This window comes from Perna viridis, chromosome 6, assembly GCF_037379345.1.
Source record: "Perna viridis isolate PV_CMFRI_1.1 ecotype Kerala chromosome 6, ASM3737934v1, whole genome shotgun sequence".
NCBI lineage: Eukaryota > Metazoa > Mollusca > Bivalvia > Mytilida > Mytilidae > Perna > Perna viridis.
This window is the reverse complement of record NC_142450.1, coordinates 14328168-14344917: the sequence shown is the minus strand read 5'-3', so window position 1 is coordinate 14344917 and position 16750 is coordinate 14328168. Positions and strand designations below refer to the sequence as shown.

The 16750-nt window shown below is 32.9% G+C and overlaps 1 protein-coding gene across 4 annotated transcripts in view; it reads left to right on the top strand.

Annotated features, from left to right (window-relative positions):
- The first annotated feature begins 13567 nt into the window (after nucleotides 1-13567).
- The window catches only part of LOC148613761 (protein mono-ADP-ribosyltransferase PARP14-like), a 57808-nt gene continuing 54625 nt past the window's right edge, over nucleotides 13568-16750 (top strand). For 3 of the 4 annotated variants that reach the window (XM_088587335.1, XM_088587333.1, XM_088587336.1), the window contains exons 1-2: nucleotides 13585-13846; nucleotides 16336-16365. In XM_088587335.1, the coding sequence (XP_088443461.1) occupies nucleotides 13678-13846; nucleotides 16336-16365 (199 nt within the window). In that variant the 5' untranslated portion in view covers nucleotides 13585-13677. Of the gene's footprint in view, nucleotides 13847-16335; nucleotides 16366-16750 lie in introns of all 4 variants that reach the window. The other variant, XM_088587334.1, reaches the window with a different exon arrangement.

Genomic DNA, 16750 nt, shown 5'->3' with positions numbered 1-16750 from the left:
CGTACTATAAAACATCCGGCATGCAGAGATCATTAGTTAAAGACATTTTTGATAGAATTGTGAAATCTATGGATCTGTTCCTGTGTGATGTTTGGAAATATATACTGGCAATAGAGGAAAAGCCTCGTATATTAAGTGACCAGCTGAACATCATTAACGCAGTTTTAATTCAGTGATCAGATACATTCTTTGCTCCATCTAAAATTGCTCTGTGGTTTGCATTCACTATGTAGTTGGTGTATACCTCTTTTCCAAAACAAAGTTCACTTGCCTGAAAATAAATTTAATGTTTAGGAGGTAGACATAAGGTAAGGGATACAACTCTTGCAAATCATTGGAACGTTTGTATTCAGCATTTTATATTAATCTCATGTAAGCAACAAAGTAACTTGGACTGATTTCATTCGGTATCAAATGAAAACTTGAAAGACTTTACGGAAATTGAATATGATACCGACAAATCACTGATTTCATGAGTTATGTCCCTTACCCTAGGTCTACCTCCTTAATACAGTAGAGCCACAAAGACCTGGTTTCGGTCCAAAAATCTACTAATTCTGAAATAAATATATGAATTTAATAGTTTTTTTATTCTTAAGCATTTACATGTGTGATAATGGTCATTTTAATTGAACTTGGCATATTTTGAATTATCTTCACGCAGCTTCTTTAAATATACTGGTATTTCGGAAATAGTATTATACTTATAGGAACAAATTATTAACCAGTGGCTTACATTACGGATGCTTTTGCCTGGTTAATAAAAAAAAAATACTGTGTATTTCCTTCCTTGCCAGGCCATAATAGGGTAAACAAGTTATTAAGAGTTATTATGGCTTATCGGACCAGGCTTTTTGACTTATTAGGGTTTTTCAGACCGGTCCAATAAACCATGTTACATCATTTGGTGAACAAAAACAGGTGCAAGTGTAGGGGTGTCAATTTCAGTTTATAAATATAATTCCCTGTTAACACGATAAAGAAAACTAATAATTATTTTGTCTCTTTTAATTTTGAATTGAGTACAGGTATTAAGGAATCGTATTGTTAGTAAAATTTCATGTATATGTTGACTTATAAGCCAATTAACCATTTTTAAAACTGATTAATAAATGCATTAGTATATTTCATCATAAAAGACCAGTAATATGAACTCTATCAGTAATAATGACCCTTAGAAGACTGCAATAGGTCTCGGCATTGCCTTGGACCATAAGTCTTCCTTGGACCATTTTTGGATATGTATAAATGGTCAATTATGGAAAACACATTGATGAATACCACTCGAGACTTCAGTGCTGTAATTTGAAATTAACAGTTTCATTTTAAAGCTTACCTTTTCATGGCAACTAGATATACTGTCTTCTCCGGTAAATTGAAATAAAACAGCCATCGGAAACAAACCATACAAATTTTCTGTGTTTTTAATTTCTTCTACACATCTTGTATCATTGGCAGTTTGGCGCGAACAATGATAGTTTCTGTACAGTATTGACTTTTCTATCACTGGGTTTAGACCATAGTTAAAGCATCGTTCCGAATAAGTAATCACGTTATCTGCTTTAATGCAAGTTCTAGGAATAACTCCAGCTGGAGGAATGTATTCCAATTTGACCTTTGACCTCTTTATCAAATGCAATTTTTGTTTTTGAGTTTTGTTAACTTCATCTGTAATATCAAGGTGTTCAATCTGGTGTACTTGTATTGAAAAATATCTGAATCTTGTTATGTTATTACATCAGGCACAAAATTTATTAAAATAAACGCGACCAGTATCACCAACCACCCAACTTCCATATTTAAAAATATTTATCATGTTGCACAATTTGTAAGTTTCTGATTCTACGGCAAGTGGTAAGCACGTCGTGACTACAAAAGTCCCCATAATCTTTGACACTGAATGACTTAAACACCTAAACTTTATTCTTCCCGTCGTATTTACATTAGTGGTTACTCTCTTGTTCTCTGTAGTTTTTTTCAGGTCAGCAGTCCTGGTACAGTTGACATTCATCGTCACAGTGACAATGCCGTTTATGCGCAGGAAGTGCGGAAACAAAGTTACAAGTTCCAAAATTGTAGCAGGGGTCATCTGTTGACCTTTTGCTTCTCCGGTTCTGGTGATAGAAATAGTTTTTTTACCTCTGAACTTGCTGCATCGTTAGGAGTCAAAATTTTTTAGCCATTTGTTTAAATTCAGTTTTGCCTTTCCTTCTGTTTATATGTTTCTCCTGTGATTTTGAGTCCGTTTGTTTTATATTCGATTTATTTGGTTTAGTTATTCCACTTCTTTCTTCCATTTTAGTAGCTTTTCTGTTTTGTTTTTTCATTATAATATTCATATGTTGCAAAAACTACGCATACAGAAGTTTTTATTTGTTTTTGTTTGCTTCCAAACTAATTTGATATCTTCCAAAATTCAACAGGAGAAGTTTTTTTTTAAAAAGAGTAGCAAATTCAATGCATTCATTATAAATAGAAAGGTATTACATTATTCGTACATGTACATGAACTGTTACGAAAAAAGTGAAAATCTGTTGGAACAGTGACTGATTTAAGTAATAGGATTACATAAACACCAGTAGATTTCTTGAAAACAGATTTTTGAACAAATATTATATAAATAGCAGTGTTTTATCGAAAAATTCCCTGTGTAATATATTTCCATATTTCACAGTGAAATAAGGTTGGTAATTTCACTCTCAGACTTCAACTCGCAAAAACGTCACAACACGAATATCAATCCACGCCGCCGACCACAGAAAATTTATCTAATATGATAAATAGGATAATCTATTGGTTCTCGTGAATATACATAATATAATCACTCGTGCGGAGAATGCTTGACGATTTAACTCGTGCGCGGAATAAGTTCTATTCACTCGATAAATCTTGGCGTAATTCGGCGCTCGGGGTAATTAATTTATACAATGTACATTGTTGTTGTGTATATAATCAATTTACGTATGTCTATACGCAACGTAGCAAATCAGCGTACTGATTTTCTTTAATGGTTTTCGCCATTTATTTAAATGATAAAAAGCCAAGTATAATGTATGTTAACATCTTTCATCACAAAAATGTTACCAACAAAATTCCCCCATATTTCAAAGACATCCATACCAACTATTTCATATTCCTATACTTCACCCATTGCTTCCAGAATTTTCAATTATAAAAGGCTATTGCAAAACCACGAGATCGGGGACTTCAAGGCTAAACCACATGACTGTTCTTGCAAAACTCGTCATTCAAATATGGTTCATCCAGTCACGTCGTTACGGGAGATTTAACCATCATCGAAAACAAATTTTTGCGTTATATCCTTTCTAATTGCCCTAAGTACCGTGAACCACGCTCCATAAATTCGAATTATAAATTTAAAGTTCTTATGGATGCCCTACAAAATTGATAAAACGAGAACATGAAGACTTTGATTCTCTGTCAGAGTGATTAAAGGCCGTGGGGTCTTTAATTTTGAAACGAATGAAAGTTTTAAGTAGGTCAATGAGTGCCAATGCTACATCAGTTTTTAAAGACCCCGATGTAGCAAAATTATTGTCTACTTTACATGACAAATATGTTGTACCAGCGAACAAAGCCCAAAACAACATTGTTTTTGTCTGCAAAACGCTTTACATCCATTGTTTATTATCAGAGGTAGACGTGATGAGTTCTATACTGCTACCACACACTCAAAAGAAGAGATTGTGGAAAACCATAAATCTGCGCTATCCTTTTTTAGTCTCTCTACCAAGGACGATGATTGTGATTTACCGTCTATGCACTGGATTCCTAAACTCCACAAGAATCCATACAAACAACATTACATTGCTGAATCTGCAAAATGTACCACCAAACTTCTTTCAAAACTTTTTACTTCTATACTCACAGTTGTTCAAGAAGGTCTGCAGTTCTACCACAACACTTGATACTCCCGTAGTGGTATTAATTTAATGTGGATCCTGAAAAATTCGAAATATCTTTTGGAGACAATCAGTTCAAGTTTATTATCATAATAAAATAGCATTAAAACCTATGATTTTTCAACACTGTATACTTCTATTCCCCATACCCCATACACTACCCATATACAGTTCTTGGTAGAGATTTACTTTAATTGTGAAAAATAATTCTAAATCCTCTTCCAAATATATAGAAGAAAATGTTGACAAAATGCTGGAATTTTTAATCCACAACATATTTGTCCAGTGTGGTGGACGTGTTTTTTAACAAATGTCGGCATTCCAATGGGAACAAATTGTGCTCCTCTACTTGCTGATCTATTCCATCACTCTTATTAGGCTGACTTTACAGCTGATCTGATGCGAAAGAAAGAATATTGTTTAACAAGGTCGTTTAGATGACGTATCATCTTTAAACAATCCTAATTTTGGGGATTTGATACATCGCATCTACCCCAAAGAACTCGAGATAAAGGATACTACAGACACTGTGAGGTCAGTTCTTGACATACACTTAGAAATCGATGGTAAAGGAAAACTATTGACGAACTTTACGACACAAGTGAAGACTTTTTATTCAGAATTATCAACTTTCCTTTCATCTGTGGCAACATCCCGTCAGCACCTGCGTATAGAGTGTTTATATCACAACTCATACGTTATGCCAGAGCTTGCCGAAACTACGCAGACTTTTTGTATCGCGCTAGACTTCTAACAAATAGGCTTTTGGAACAGGGTTATGTTGCTACAATATTGTAATCATCACAACAGAAGTTTTATGGTCGTCATCATGAACTCGTCGATCGCTACGTGTATCCATCAGCACCATGAAAACTGATTTGTTCAATGTGCCAAAGTTTTCCTTTCCTCTTTTGTCTACCCCGGACGTGATTTTTTATGAACAACTCGGCCGGTGTTTTTTAAAAAGCAGCGGACGCTTACCTTACCGGTGCACCTGGTCCATGCTCCCAGTTTTTAGTGGAGTCCGAGTTGCTCATTTGCTTTTGTTACTTTGTACGTATGATTTTAGTTACTTTATGTTCTTAGTTGTTTATGTCTGTTTTCCTTGGCTGGTCTTTGTCCCTGGATTACATTATTTTGATTACCGCTATAACCTTTGTTCCCTTGATTACTTCTTCTATAGGTTTACACTGTACAAATGGTTAAGCATGTTCTTATAATTATTTATAAGGCCTTTGAATTATACTTTCAGTGATAACGAATCATATTGAGAAAAATTTACACCCTATTACTGGCAACTTGACGCAGACGCTATTATGGTCGATATAACAGGTAGGTCTGTCTTTCATGTTCGCAATTTCTATTACATTTTTAAGCCGTTTTTCATGGTCTGATCTTTCGAACATACACTAGGCAGTATGCCTGTAGAGTCTCAAGGCAGAATTTCAACTCATAACAGAACAGGAAAGATGTGAAGTTGTAATTACGCCGTTGTCAATATTGATGATTGTATAATTGCAACTTTATTTTGGATTGTCAACAATTGTATGCTATAGTATTCAACAGATGATATTAACAATGGAAAGATAATTTTTCCAGCTATTCGTCAGTTGGTATCAGAATAAAAGACGAATTTCATGGACAAAATGTTCGTTCATTTGCGCAATGCTTTACGTTTTTTTTCATTATCGCTATGCACATGGCGATTTCTTCCCATTTATCCAACTTTTTGAAAATAAAAGTTGGATAAATGAGATCAAAGGTAATAAAAAACAAGGGATTTTTTATAACAAAATAGGTTAGGTGACTCTTGAAATATGACTACTCCTAAATAAAGCGTGGATATTTTTCAAGATATTTTTTTAACTTTTTAAATACATGAAGTAACCATCGAGTGTGATTTTTGCTCTTTCCTAAGATTTGTTGGTACTTTTAATACATGTGAGTAATAATTTTGTATGAAAATATTAAGTTGTATATTCATTTTATAGAAAAGTTGTATTATTTTAAATTTGTTCAGGAACTCCAATGCTGTGATCTTGGTAACAAATAATGCATTTTTTTTTAAATAAAATATCATATAAATGTATTACACTTTAATATTCATAAAACACTAAGTTTTTATTCCTTTTTTTTTTCTTTTTAAAAAATTACTAAAAGTTTGAAATTTTAATCCATTTTAATGAAATTTGATCGATATTGCCAAGCGCATTAAAACTCTCAAATGAAGACAGTTTTTGTTCAAAGAACATCTTGATATTCCGTTCTACTTTTTGAAGCCCTTCATTTCTGCACCAAGTCGGGATTAAAAAAATATGTACGTCAACTATTTTATAGCCATCTATAAACATTCTCTTTGTGTTTTTTTTTAACTTTTGTTTGATTGTGTTATTTATTATATAGATAGCAGTGTTTTATCTAATGTTCCAAGTGAAATAAATTTCGATTTTCACACTGTGAGATAAATTCGGTAAATTCACTCTCAGACTTTCTCCCACTAAAACGTCACAACTTTGAAATCAATCCACTGTTCACAAAATTTGAAATTTATGTTGAAAATATCAACGAATAATAAAGGACATCTATATAATAAATAGGATAATCAATTGGCTATCGTGAATAACCAAAATATGATTGTTCATGCCAAGAACGCAGTAAGATTTAACTCGCGCGTGGAACAAGTTCCGGACACTCGTTAAATCTAGGTGTACGTCGGCACTCGTGATTATATTTTGGTTATTCACTCCTTCCAGTTAATTATTCTACTATTATTTTCCAATTTTCTCTATCATATTTATTCACCGAAACCAAAGCGGCGACCAACGTATGAGCTTTTTTAAGATGATTTGCATTTGAAAAGGTTACATATATATATATTTATAAAAGTACAGTTAATAATTCTACCCCTGATAAATACAGGAGAATTACTATTTCAAGCTGTTTTGAAAGAGAAAAATAACAAAAACAAAAACATTACAGCTGTATTGAATAACAGACTTAATCATTACCTTGATAATACACGTATATGAATGTTCTCTGAGAAGAGCAGACAAGTTTTAGGAAAAAAAATATGGTACCGATATGATTATACCTTTTATTTTAAATGCTTGATATATATTTATATTTACATAGGGGGAAATCACTATACTGTGCCTTTTTATTATACATGTAGAAAAGCGTTTGTTTCTATGAATAGATCAGCATTATGGTATAAACTTATACAAGATTGTGTTGATATTAATATGTTTAATACCATATATGCCAGGTATGTATGGTATTCGCCTAGGTAGTAATTTGTCAGAATATTTCAAAAGCAGTGTTGGTGTAATACAGGGATAAAATTTGCCCCCTTTTCTTTTTTCGATATTCTTAAATGACTATGTACAATTTCTATCAAAGGCTTTTAATGGTCTATCTAATGTTTTCATACTTTTTTCGTGATGTTGAAGAAATATTTGTATATTTGAAGTTATATCACGTGTTGTATGCTGACGACACGGTCTGTTTAGCAGACAGTCAGGCTGAGTTACAATCTGTCATAAACGCTATGTACTTATACTGTCAAACCTAGAATTTAGAGATTAATGCCTCTAAAACCAAGATTGTAGTCTTCAACAAACGCAAATGTACACAAAAACCTGCTTTTACTCTGTACTTCGAACCATTAAATGTAGTTGGTGCCTTTTTGGCTGTTATTTTCATGTGCAATATGGCCTCTTTAAAATAAATCAGAGTAAACTTTTAAAAGATGGTAAAAAAGCTATGTTAAGCATGCTAAGAAAATGTAGAAGTTTAGGTTTGCCTAATGACTTGCAATTACTAATGTTAACTTTGATTCTATGGCATCACTTATTGTATACTTGTAATTAATGGGGTTATTGTAAAAATTATGCAATTGAATCACTCTATGTTCAGTTTTTTTAAAAAAAAAAAAAATATACTTCATGTTAAATAATCCTCACCTATTTGTGTATCGTATTGTGAACTTGGTAGATACCCTATTCATATACAATATATCTACTAAGTGTAGAATAATTGTTCCAAATATTACATAATTTTATGTAGTAAACAAGACAAAATAGCACATGTTCTATATAAATAACTGTATACTGTGAATGAGAAAGATTTTTTTCATTCAGGCAGGATTGAATCTGTTTAACATCCTCTTAATATTAGTGGTTGTTCGGAATATTGGTTAACATAAAATTTATCTAATTAAAATCTGTTAACGTTCAGAATATTATAAAACAAAGGCTTTGTGATCAGGTTTAGCAGTAATGGTGTACAACAAATTTTGCATCGCGTAAATGTCTAATAGAATTTTTAAGACAGAACACTGTTTTGAAAGGTATTTAATAGTCTGAACTTCTTCCTGATCTGACGACTATAAATATTTAATAATAAACTGCCCATTGTATGAAGCAGATTTTGGGGTATTACACACGATACGCTCCTTGAAACGGTCACATTTTCCATTTTAGCGTTCGTCCATTGTTTATCGTGCGTTTACACATCGTTTTGCGTTAGTTTAAACGCACGATAGAAGTGTTCGTATAAACACAACTATATAGCATTCGTTTAAACGCACGATAAGAGCGTTCGTTTCTCATGCGTTTGATGCGCGTTTACATGTAGCGTGCGTTTAGGTATCGTGCGTGTAGGAAACCTTAATGTCTCAAGGAGTGTAACAGAACATGTGACCTTTGTGAGAATGAATCTTAAGGCAATTAGTTCGTATAACTGTTGCTTTTTCAACAGCGGAAGGAAAAAAGCGACTTCCTATAAACTTGTATACTAATCCTTACACTAATAAATTTTATAATATGTTAAATACAAACAATAATACAGTAACTTAAGTACTTCTCCGTCTAAAAACCGGGCAAAATGTTATTTATGGTCAAATTTAGTTGAAATACACAATGGAAAAAATGGCGGGAAAATTTTCCCGCACTTCTTCCTTATATAAGCAGTCAAATAATATCTACGTCACAGATGCTTCAGGATAGTAGTTAAATAACTTTTCAGTTGTTTTCTAGATTTATTGAATATATTTGAGGCAAAAAAGACAAAATTGAGAAATATGATGTGCCAACCAATGCCTGATTCTTACACAGAATGGTACTTCAATGTTTAAAGCAGCTAAATTCTGTAAAATCATTTAATGTCTGTTGTGAAATGATATTTTTCTTGCTTGTTTTCCTGTGTATTATACAAGTACCCCTTACGCACCTTGACATGTACATTTGTTGTTCTATTGCTGTTTGTTGCTTTAAAACGTTTCACTTTGTATTATTGTGTTACTTGTGTAAATTGTATTCACATACCCCGTTATAGAGATCTTTGAGAAAAGAAATCAACCCCCTACCCCCTCCAAAAACAAAAAAAAACAAAAACAAAAACAAAACAAAACAAAAACAAAAACAAACAAACAAACGAATACGACAAAAACTAAAACCAAAACAAACAAAAATAATATCAGTATGCAAGATGTAAATATATTTTGGAAACAAAAGATGTTCACGTACATTACATAATATCTTCTGAAGAAGGGACATCGGAAAAAGTGACAGACGTAACACAACAAAAGCACCACCGTAAACCTTTTATTATCGAAAATAGTAATTACGTACAGATATCACAAAAAAAGGTCTTCAACGAGTGTAACACACCTTTGAGTAAGCTCAGAAAGGTACCGACAACTAAAGCAATAAAATCCACGGTAACTTCTTCAAAATATCAAACTAAAAAGTCAAGTACATGTATCGACACGGAGGCACATCGCTGAATGACCGACATCTCCAGACGGAAGTGTGGACCGGCGCAAGTCTTCGGTGGGGGTTAAACTAGTGTCACCCTCCTTTAATGTAAGGTCAAAACAAATATAAAATTCTATCGGTAAGACCAAATGAAAACGCTCGCATTTACTGAAAGCTAGCTCTGAACATATTAAAGAATGAATTTCCCAGACAGCATTTTTACGTTGGTCCAACGTTGGTTCAACGGAGTCATTTACGTTGGGCCAAATCAATACCATCAACATTATATACTGGTGAGAATTATAATTGATTGGTCAATGAAGTGCAATACTAAACAAAAGGCTCCAAAGGAGCCCGAATCGCTCATCTGGTTAAATTTTGTCTTTCAAGGGCAATAAATTTAACAAAGCGTTGTCCAAAAATTTCGATTCAAGAAGACTTTGGTAGGACGTATCATATAGGTACATTTCAGCAATTGAAAATTACTTCCAATCTTTTATAGTTTTCGAGATATTGACTGAAAAAAAAAAACAAACAAACAAAAAAAAAATCGTCATTTTTCACCTTCCAAGGGCAATAACTCTTACAAGTAGTCGTCTGACAACTTTGGTCCGGAGACGTTTGTGGACCTTATAATTAGGATCATTTCAGCAATTGAAAGAATTTGGCTACACCTGTCGGTTTTGGAGATATAATAAGCGAAAAACTGCTGTCTGGCCACCATGTTTTATGTTTTTGTAACAGCGCCATGTTTTTTTGACGGATCTAAAGTCCCTACATCAGTGCTATGCAAGATACCTCAAGCCATATTCATACCAAGTTTGGTTCAAATTGGTCAAGTAGTGTCAGAAAAGAAGATTTTGAAAGAACCAACATTAAAAATAGCAAAAAAAAAAGCGTTGAATGACTCTAACATGGCTTAAAATTAGACCTCAAATAGTTCTCATCATGCTTAACAATTTTACACAGGTCAGAATTTGGCTAAATCTAAAGGTTTTGGAGATATATGCGAAAAAAAAACTACTGTCTGACCCCAGTGTTCTATTTTAGTAACGACAGTCGTGTCTTTTGATGGATAAGAAATCCCAACATCTGTTCTATGCAGGATACACCAAAGAAAATTCATACCAAGTTTGGTTATAATTTTTCAAGTATTGTCAGAGGGGAAACGTTTTGAAAAATTGTCAACGACGACGACGGAAAAGATGGGCGCCAAATGATGACTACAGCTCACTTGTTCGGCCAGGTAAGCTAAAAATGAATAGTTTTTACCTAGGGCTGCAATTAGGTATGGAATTTCTGAATTTGTGAAAACGACTTTGAAATTTCCAGAAAACTGAAAGAAGCCCAAGTTGTGCAATGCTATAAGAAAACTAATGCTCTAGATAAGTCTAATGATAGATCCGTAATTATTCTTCCCTATAGTTTCATTTTTTGAAAAGGCCATAGATGTGCACTTAATTTTTTAACCATATTTTCCATCCATATCTTTCAACTTTTCGGGCTAGCTATGGTTGTCAAACCGCATTATTAAAAATAGTGAAAGACTGGAAAAAAGCATTAGATGATAATAAATTTACAGCTAAAATTTTCAATGGATTTAAGCAAAGCATTTGATTGCCTTTCAAATAATCTTCTGTTAGATAAATAAAATCGTATAGTGTTTCAGATACATAGCTCCTAATCTTCTCCGAGATTATCTGTCAAACGTACAGAGAGCAGTGTGTCAAAATAGGATCTTCATTTAGAAAGTGGGAGAAAATGTATATATAACGGGGTGCCACAACGGTCAACTCTGTGCCCGGTATTACATGTACATGTATTCAATATTTTTTTCTAAATGATGTTTTCTATTTCATTCAGGATTCTTCTCTCTACAACTACGCTGATGACAGTACTCTTTCTTATGCTGGACACAATCTCGATGACGTAATAACGAAGTTGCAGTCATATAGCTTAAAATTGATAGATTGGTTTGTAGTGAATCAGACGAAAGCAAACCCTGATAAATTTCGGGCACTTGCCTTTGGCCAAACAGCTTAATTATGATGAAAATATTTCTTTCGATCTTGGTGATAATATAATAACGTGTGAGGATGAAGTAAAAATTTTAGGAGTAACAATAGGTTACCAGTTAAAATTTGATACTTATGTAGCCAACATTTGCAAAAAAAAACATCTTAACAGTTAAATGTTTTAAAAATGGGTAGGAAATCACTTAAATAAACTGGGAAAGTTATCACTTTACTATCATTTATTTTGTCCAATTTAAATTATTGTCCTGTGATTTGGCACTTTTGTAATGAGGTTATACTGATAAAATGCGGAAAAAATCAAGAAAGCGCCCTCAAATTCATTTATAACGACTATACTAGCACTTCTGTGGAGCTTTGGTAAAAATCGAAAATGTCATCACTGAAAGTAAGAAGAATCAGAAATTTTGAAGCTGAAACTTTCAAGATAATAAATAGACAGACCCCAACATATATATATATATATATATATATATATATATATATATATATATATATATATATATATATATATATATACATGACCTACATGTAATTGAAATAAAGGAAAATAAATATAATTTCAAATATCTGAACACAGTGAAACTACCAAGGGTCAGAACATCAAGGTATGGGTTAAATTCCTTTACGTTATGTCAAAACTTACCGTAACTACACAGAAATTATGTATGCGTCGCGCTAGACTTTACAATTAGGCTTCTGGAACAGGGTAATGTTGCTACAAGATTGAAGTCATCACTACAAGAGGACAATACCATGACAACTGATTTGTTCAATGTGTCATAGTTTTCCTTTCCCTTTTCGTCTACCCCGGACTTGACTTTTTATGAGCAACTCGGTGTGTGCTTCTAGAAAGCAGAGTACGCTGACCATACCGGTGCACCTGGTCCATGCTCCCAGTTTTCAGTCGAGTCTGAGTTGCTCATTTACTTTTGCTTCTTTGTATGTATTATTTTAGTTACTTAATGTTCTACGTTGTGTTTGTCTGTTTTCCATGTCTGGTCTTTGTCCCTTGATTACAATCTTTTGATTTTCGCTAGAATCTTGGTTCCCTTGATTACTCTCTAAATATTTTGCTGCAAAACCTGGAATGACCTGCCAGACCATTTTCGAAGAGAATCCACTTTTACTCAATTTAAGAATCTTCTGCACTCGTGGAACGGCAGGTCATGACATTGTTTTACCTGCTTGCTATTCTAACAGCTGGACTTTATAAGCTTTTACATTGTTGACTATTTATAGTGTTGCTCTTTCATTTTAATCTTATTTGCATCTGCTACTATTTGTCTTATTTGTTGACTGATGATTTATGAATGTTTGCATGAAATGTAATAAATAGATGCCATGCATATATATTGTACTTGTGGTATAAATGTTATTTATTGTTGTGTATGTATGTCGATTTTAAAAGCGCCCAGGAGCTTATGGTGTATTGTTTTAAAATATCGACGTTAAATAAAGCGTTTGTATTTGTATTTGTATACAAGGTTCAATTAAAGTAAAGAAAACGATTAGAAAATCGTATCATTTCAAATAAGTTGATAAATCCAATAGATTTTGTTTGAAAGAAAGTGCTTAATATATTTTATTTAAAAAAAAAAGACTGGGCGAGCAACAACATTTTTAATTAAGAACCTGCAAGTGTCCCCTATAACATTTTGTAACGGTGAAAAAAAAATGTTTTCAGAAGTTTGTGATATCGATATCCCTAGTGCCAAATGTTTTCTTTGAGTAATCTTTTGCAAACTGATTCTTTATTACAAATGTCAGTTTGAAGATCATTAACACCCAAGATTTCACAGTGACCATCAATTCAGGTCTTCCAACACAGCAAAACGTACTCAAGTATGACATCAACACGTTATCGTAGAAACAAAACCGAAAGTAGAGTTTATCTTGGAAATTTTCTGGGTGTATCAAGTAGACAATTTTGATCGGAAGGAAAAGTGACATGTCAATCAAAAGATGAATATTTGTGAACAATGTATTTTAGTTAAAGGTTTCAATGCAGACGTTGATTCTCAAACCTTGCGACAAATTTTTCCGGAGGCCATTAGATTCGAACCTGTTGGCAGCACGACTTCGCAAGTTCCCCGCGACAGAGAATGGCTTATTATGCTTCAAAATGTCCAAGGTAAAACACAAGATGCTGTTTCTTTATTTTGACATGTCTGGGTTCAAGTTACAACACTTTATTAGCGAACAAGCCAATATAATTTTATTGCACTTTCGTTTTTGACAACCCAATTCCCAAAGTTTACGAACTTGTCTCAGTAATTTCTGAGAAAAAAATGTTGTGCAACAGCCCTTTGGAATTATATCTACACACATGTAAAAGGGATGGAGCTTGAAAAAAAGAAATATCAACATTATCTGCTGTTGGGGATCCAGAAATTCAAAAAAAGGGGGCTCCATTTATTTTTTTAATCAACCAAACTTTTTGCCTGTCATTGCTTCATAAATGTATGTCTAATAAAGCCATATCCTTCTTTTTTCTTAAAAAAAATTGTCATTTCAGTCAGGAAGATAAAAACTGATGGTGATATTTTTTTTTAAATAAAAAGGTATCCTCAGTACAGGATCAGACATTTTGAAAAACTCCCAATCTGTCTGTCCTGACCAACACTATTTGGATAGGTCCAAATAAATTCCATGGTTGCACCAGACCAAATGTCCGATTAATTATTTATCAGTAAGGTCCGACATTATACTTGTGAATGCTCAATGTTCAACACAATAAGTTTAGTTTCCTGGTTTAATAAGTACATTAGATTCAGAAATTATGTATTCAATAGGGTATGTAAGTCTCGTCACATGACTCTGTGATTTCATGAGAATGGGTCCTCATCTCCCATTCAAATGCATAGAGATTCGTCATTAACATAGCATTGAGTCCAATATGTTAAAAGCAAAATATATTTTTGTGAAAAAATACTGATAAAAAATGACAAATATCTAGTTCTACTGAGTAAAAATAATAAGAACAGCATAGAAATAGAAGATTTTGCAAAGTGATACAGCATTTTCATTTCCCGAAAGTGAACAATAAAATGCAGACGGACCTTCAGATTTCAATACATTCTACATCTGAAATTCCGGAAGGAAAACTGAAACTAGAATGAGACTTGCAAACCCTATACAACAGATGTGACAAGCCCACTTAACGCAGGTGACTTCTACTCCTTCCCAGTAAGAGTATGTACAAAGGTTGTAATATTGGCTGCAGATATTTTCATTAACTAATCATAAACTTCAATAGTTTAATCAGGTATGACTGTATCAGAAGCCTTATGCTAGCTGTGTCCATGGTGTCAAATTATATTTCATTGCAGTTTAAGTTCAGGTATGACTGTATCAGAAGCCTCATGCTAGCTGTGACCATGGTGTCAAATTATATTTCATCGCAGTTCAAGTTCAGAGATTTGTTTCAACCTTAAATACATGTCTCAAATGTTGTTTATCAATTTATTTTCAGGTACTAATTTTCACTGTTTTGGATGTCATTTATATTGTCACTATTTACTTTTACGTCTTACCGTTTAAAAGTGCTCTCTTTTGTATGCATTTTATTATATTGAGATAATTCATAGCAATTTTTCATTTTTTTTTGCTCAAACAATCTGCAAAAATAAAGTGGTTATTAAAATAACACTTTATTCATTCTATATACATACATGATATATAAACAGAAAACAGCATTTGACAACTGGGATACTATTATTATATGTGTACCCCTAAAAATCATTTAATCTACAAATTGTTAAAACGTTATTTTCAACGTAGATCTATCAAATCTATTACATGGAGCATTCTTTTCTGTCATTTTGCAAAATCATGCAGTAGTACACTACTGTGAACCAAAATTTTAATTTCTCCACTCGATCTTCATAGTGGAGTCACTCAAATCCTCCACTGTGACTGAGTCCACCAAACTGAAAACAAGGATAAAATTACTCCATTTCATTACTTTTCAATATTTTTTTTCTGTCCATAACTGAGAAATGTTGTTAAACTGCCAGAACCATTAAAAATACCTTGGTAGAAAGATAGGAGTAATAAACTACAGACAATTTTTTAAATTTGACTCCACTCATAATATTTCCACTGTGGAGAGTGGAGAAATTAAAATTTGTGTTGATAGTAGTGTCTGTACTTTCAATGAGCAAGTAATGTTTGAAATGAAGCACAACAATTGTCTTTGAACTGTTCAAAAATATTTCTTGGCATGAACATATACATTTAATATGGTAAAATAACACTTATTTATTTCAAAAACCCTCTTTCAAGGTGGAGATAATTGGTAAGAGCATGTTTTATATATAGAAATGTAACAGGAATTAAAGTTTTTTTTTTATATTACAATAAAAATCTTGGTGACCCCCAATTTTCCTTTTGAACGATTAATTAGTGCCCAATAAGTGTTCTTAACACAAATTTTCAAGAAATTTTATATACCAGTTTTTTAATACTAGATTGTGAAACGATGAAAATTCCCCACAGCATCTATATAAAATGGTGCAAAAAATTGCCTTTTATTTAATAAGTATTCTTGTATTCAGAAACCTTTTCCAAGCTCATTTGATTCCAACTCATTGAGAATGTTTTTCCATGTTCATTTTTCAGAATTCATTTGTACTTCCGAACTTCCGAATGGTAAGTCTGAGCTAGTTTGGAGTATTCAGACTCTTCCGAAATTCATTCGAAACTCCATGCAATATTCTGAGCTTCCTTCGGGGTATTTGAACCTTTCCGAATTATAATTCTTAGCTAATTTGGATTATTCTGATTCTTCTTAATGAATTTTCCAAGCTTATTCAGAATTCTATTCAAATATTCCGAATGAAGCTTGGAGTTCCAAATTACTTTTCAAATAGACAACAGAATTCCGAATATTTTTCGAAATTCTGTTCAGAATTTTCAACCAAACCCTTAATTTTGGGCAGAAGATATATTTTTAGGATGGAAAAGTCTGATTTTGAAAACTCAATTTCCAACCCAGAAGTCCTGAATCTCCTGCTACCTATCTTTTTTTTATTTC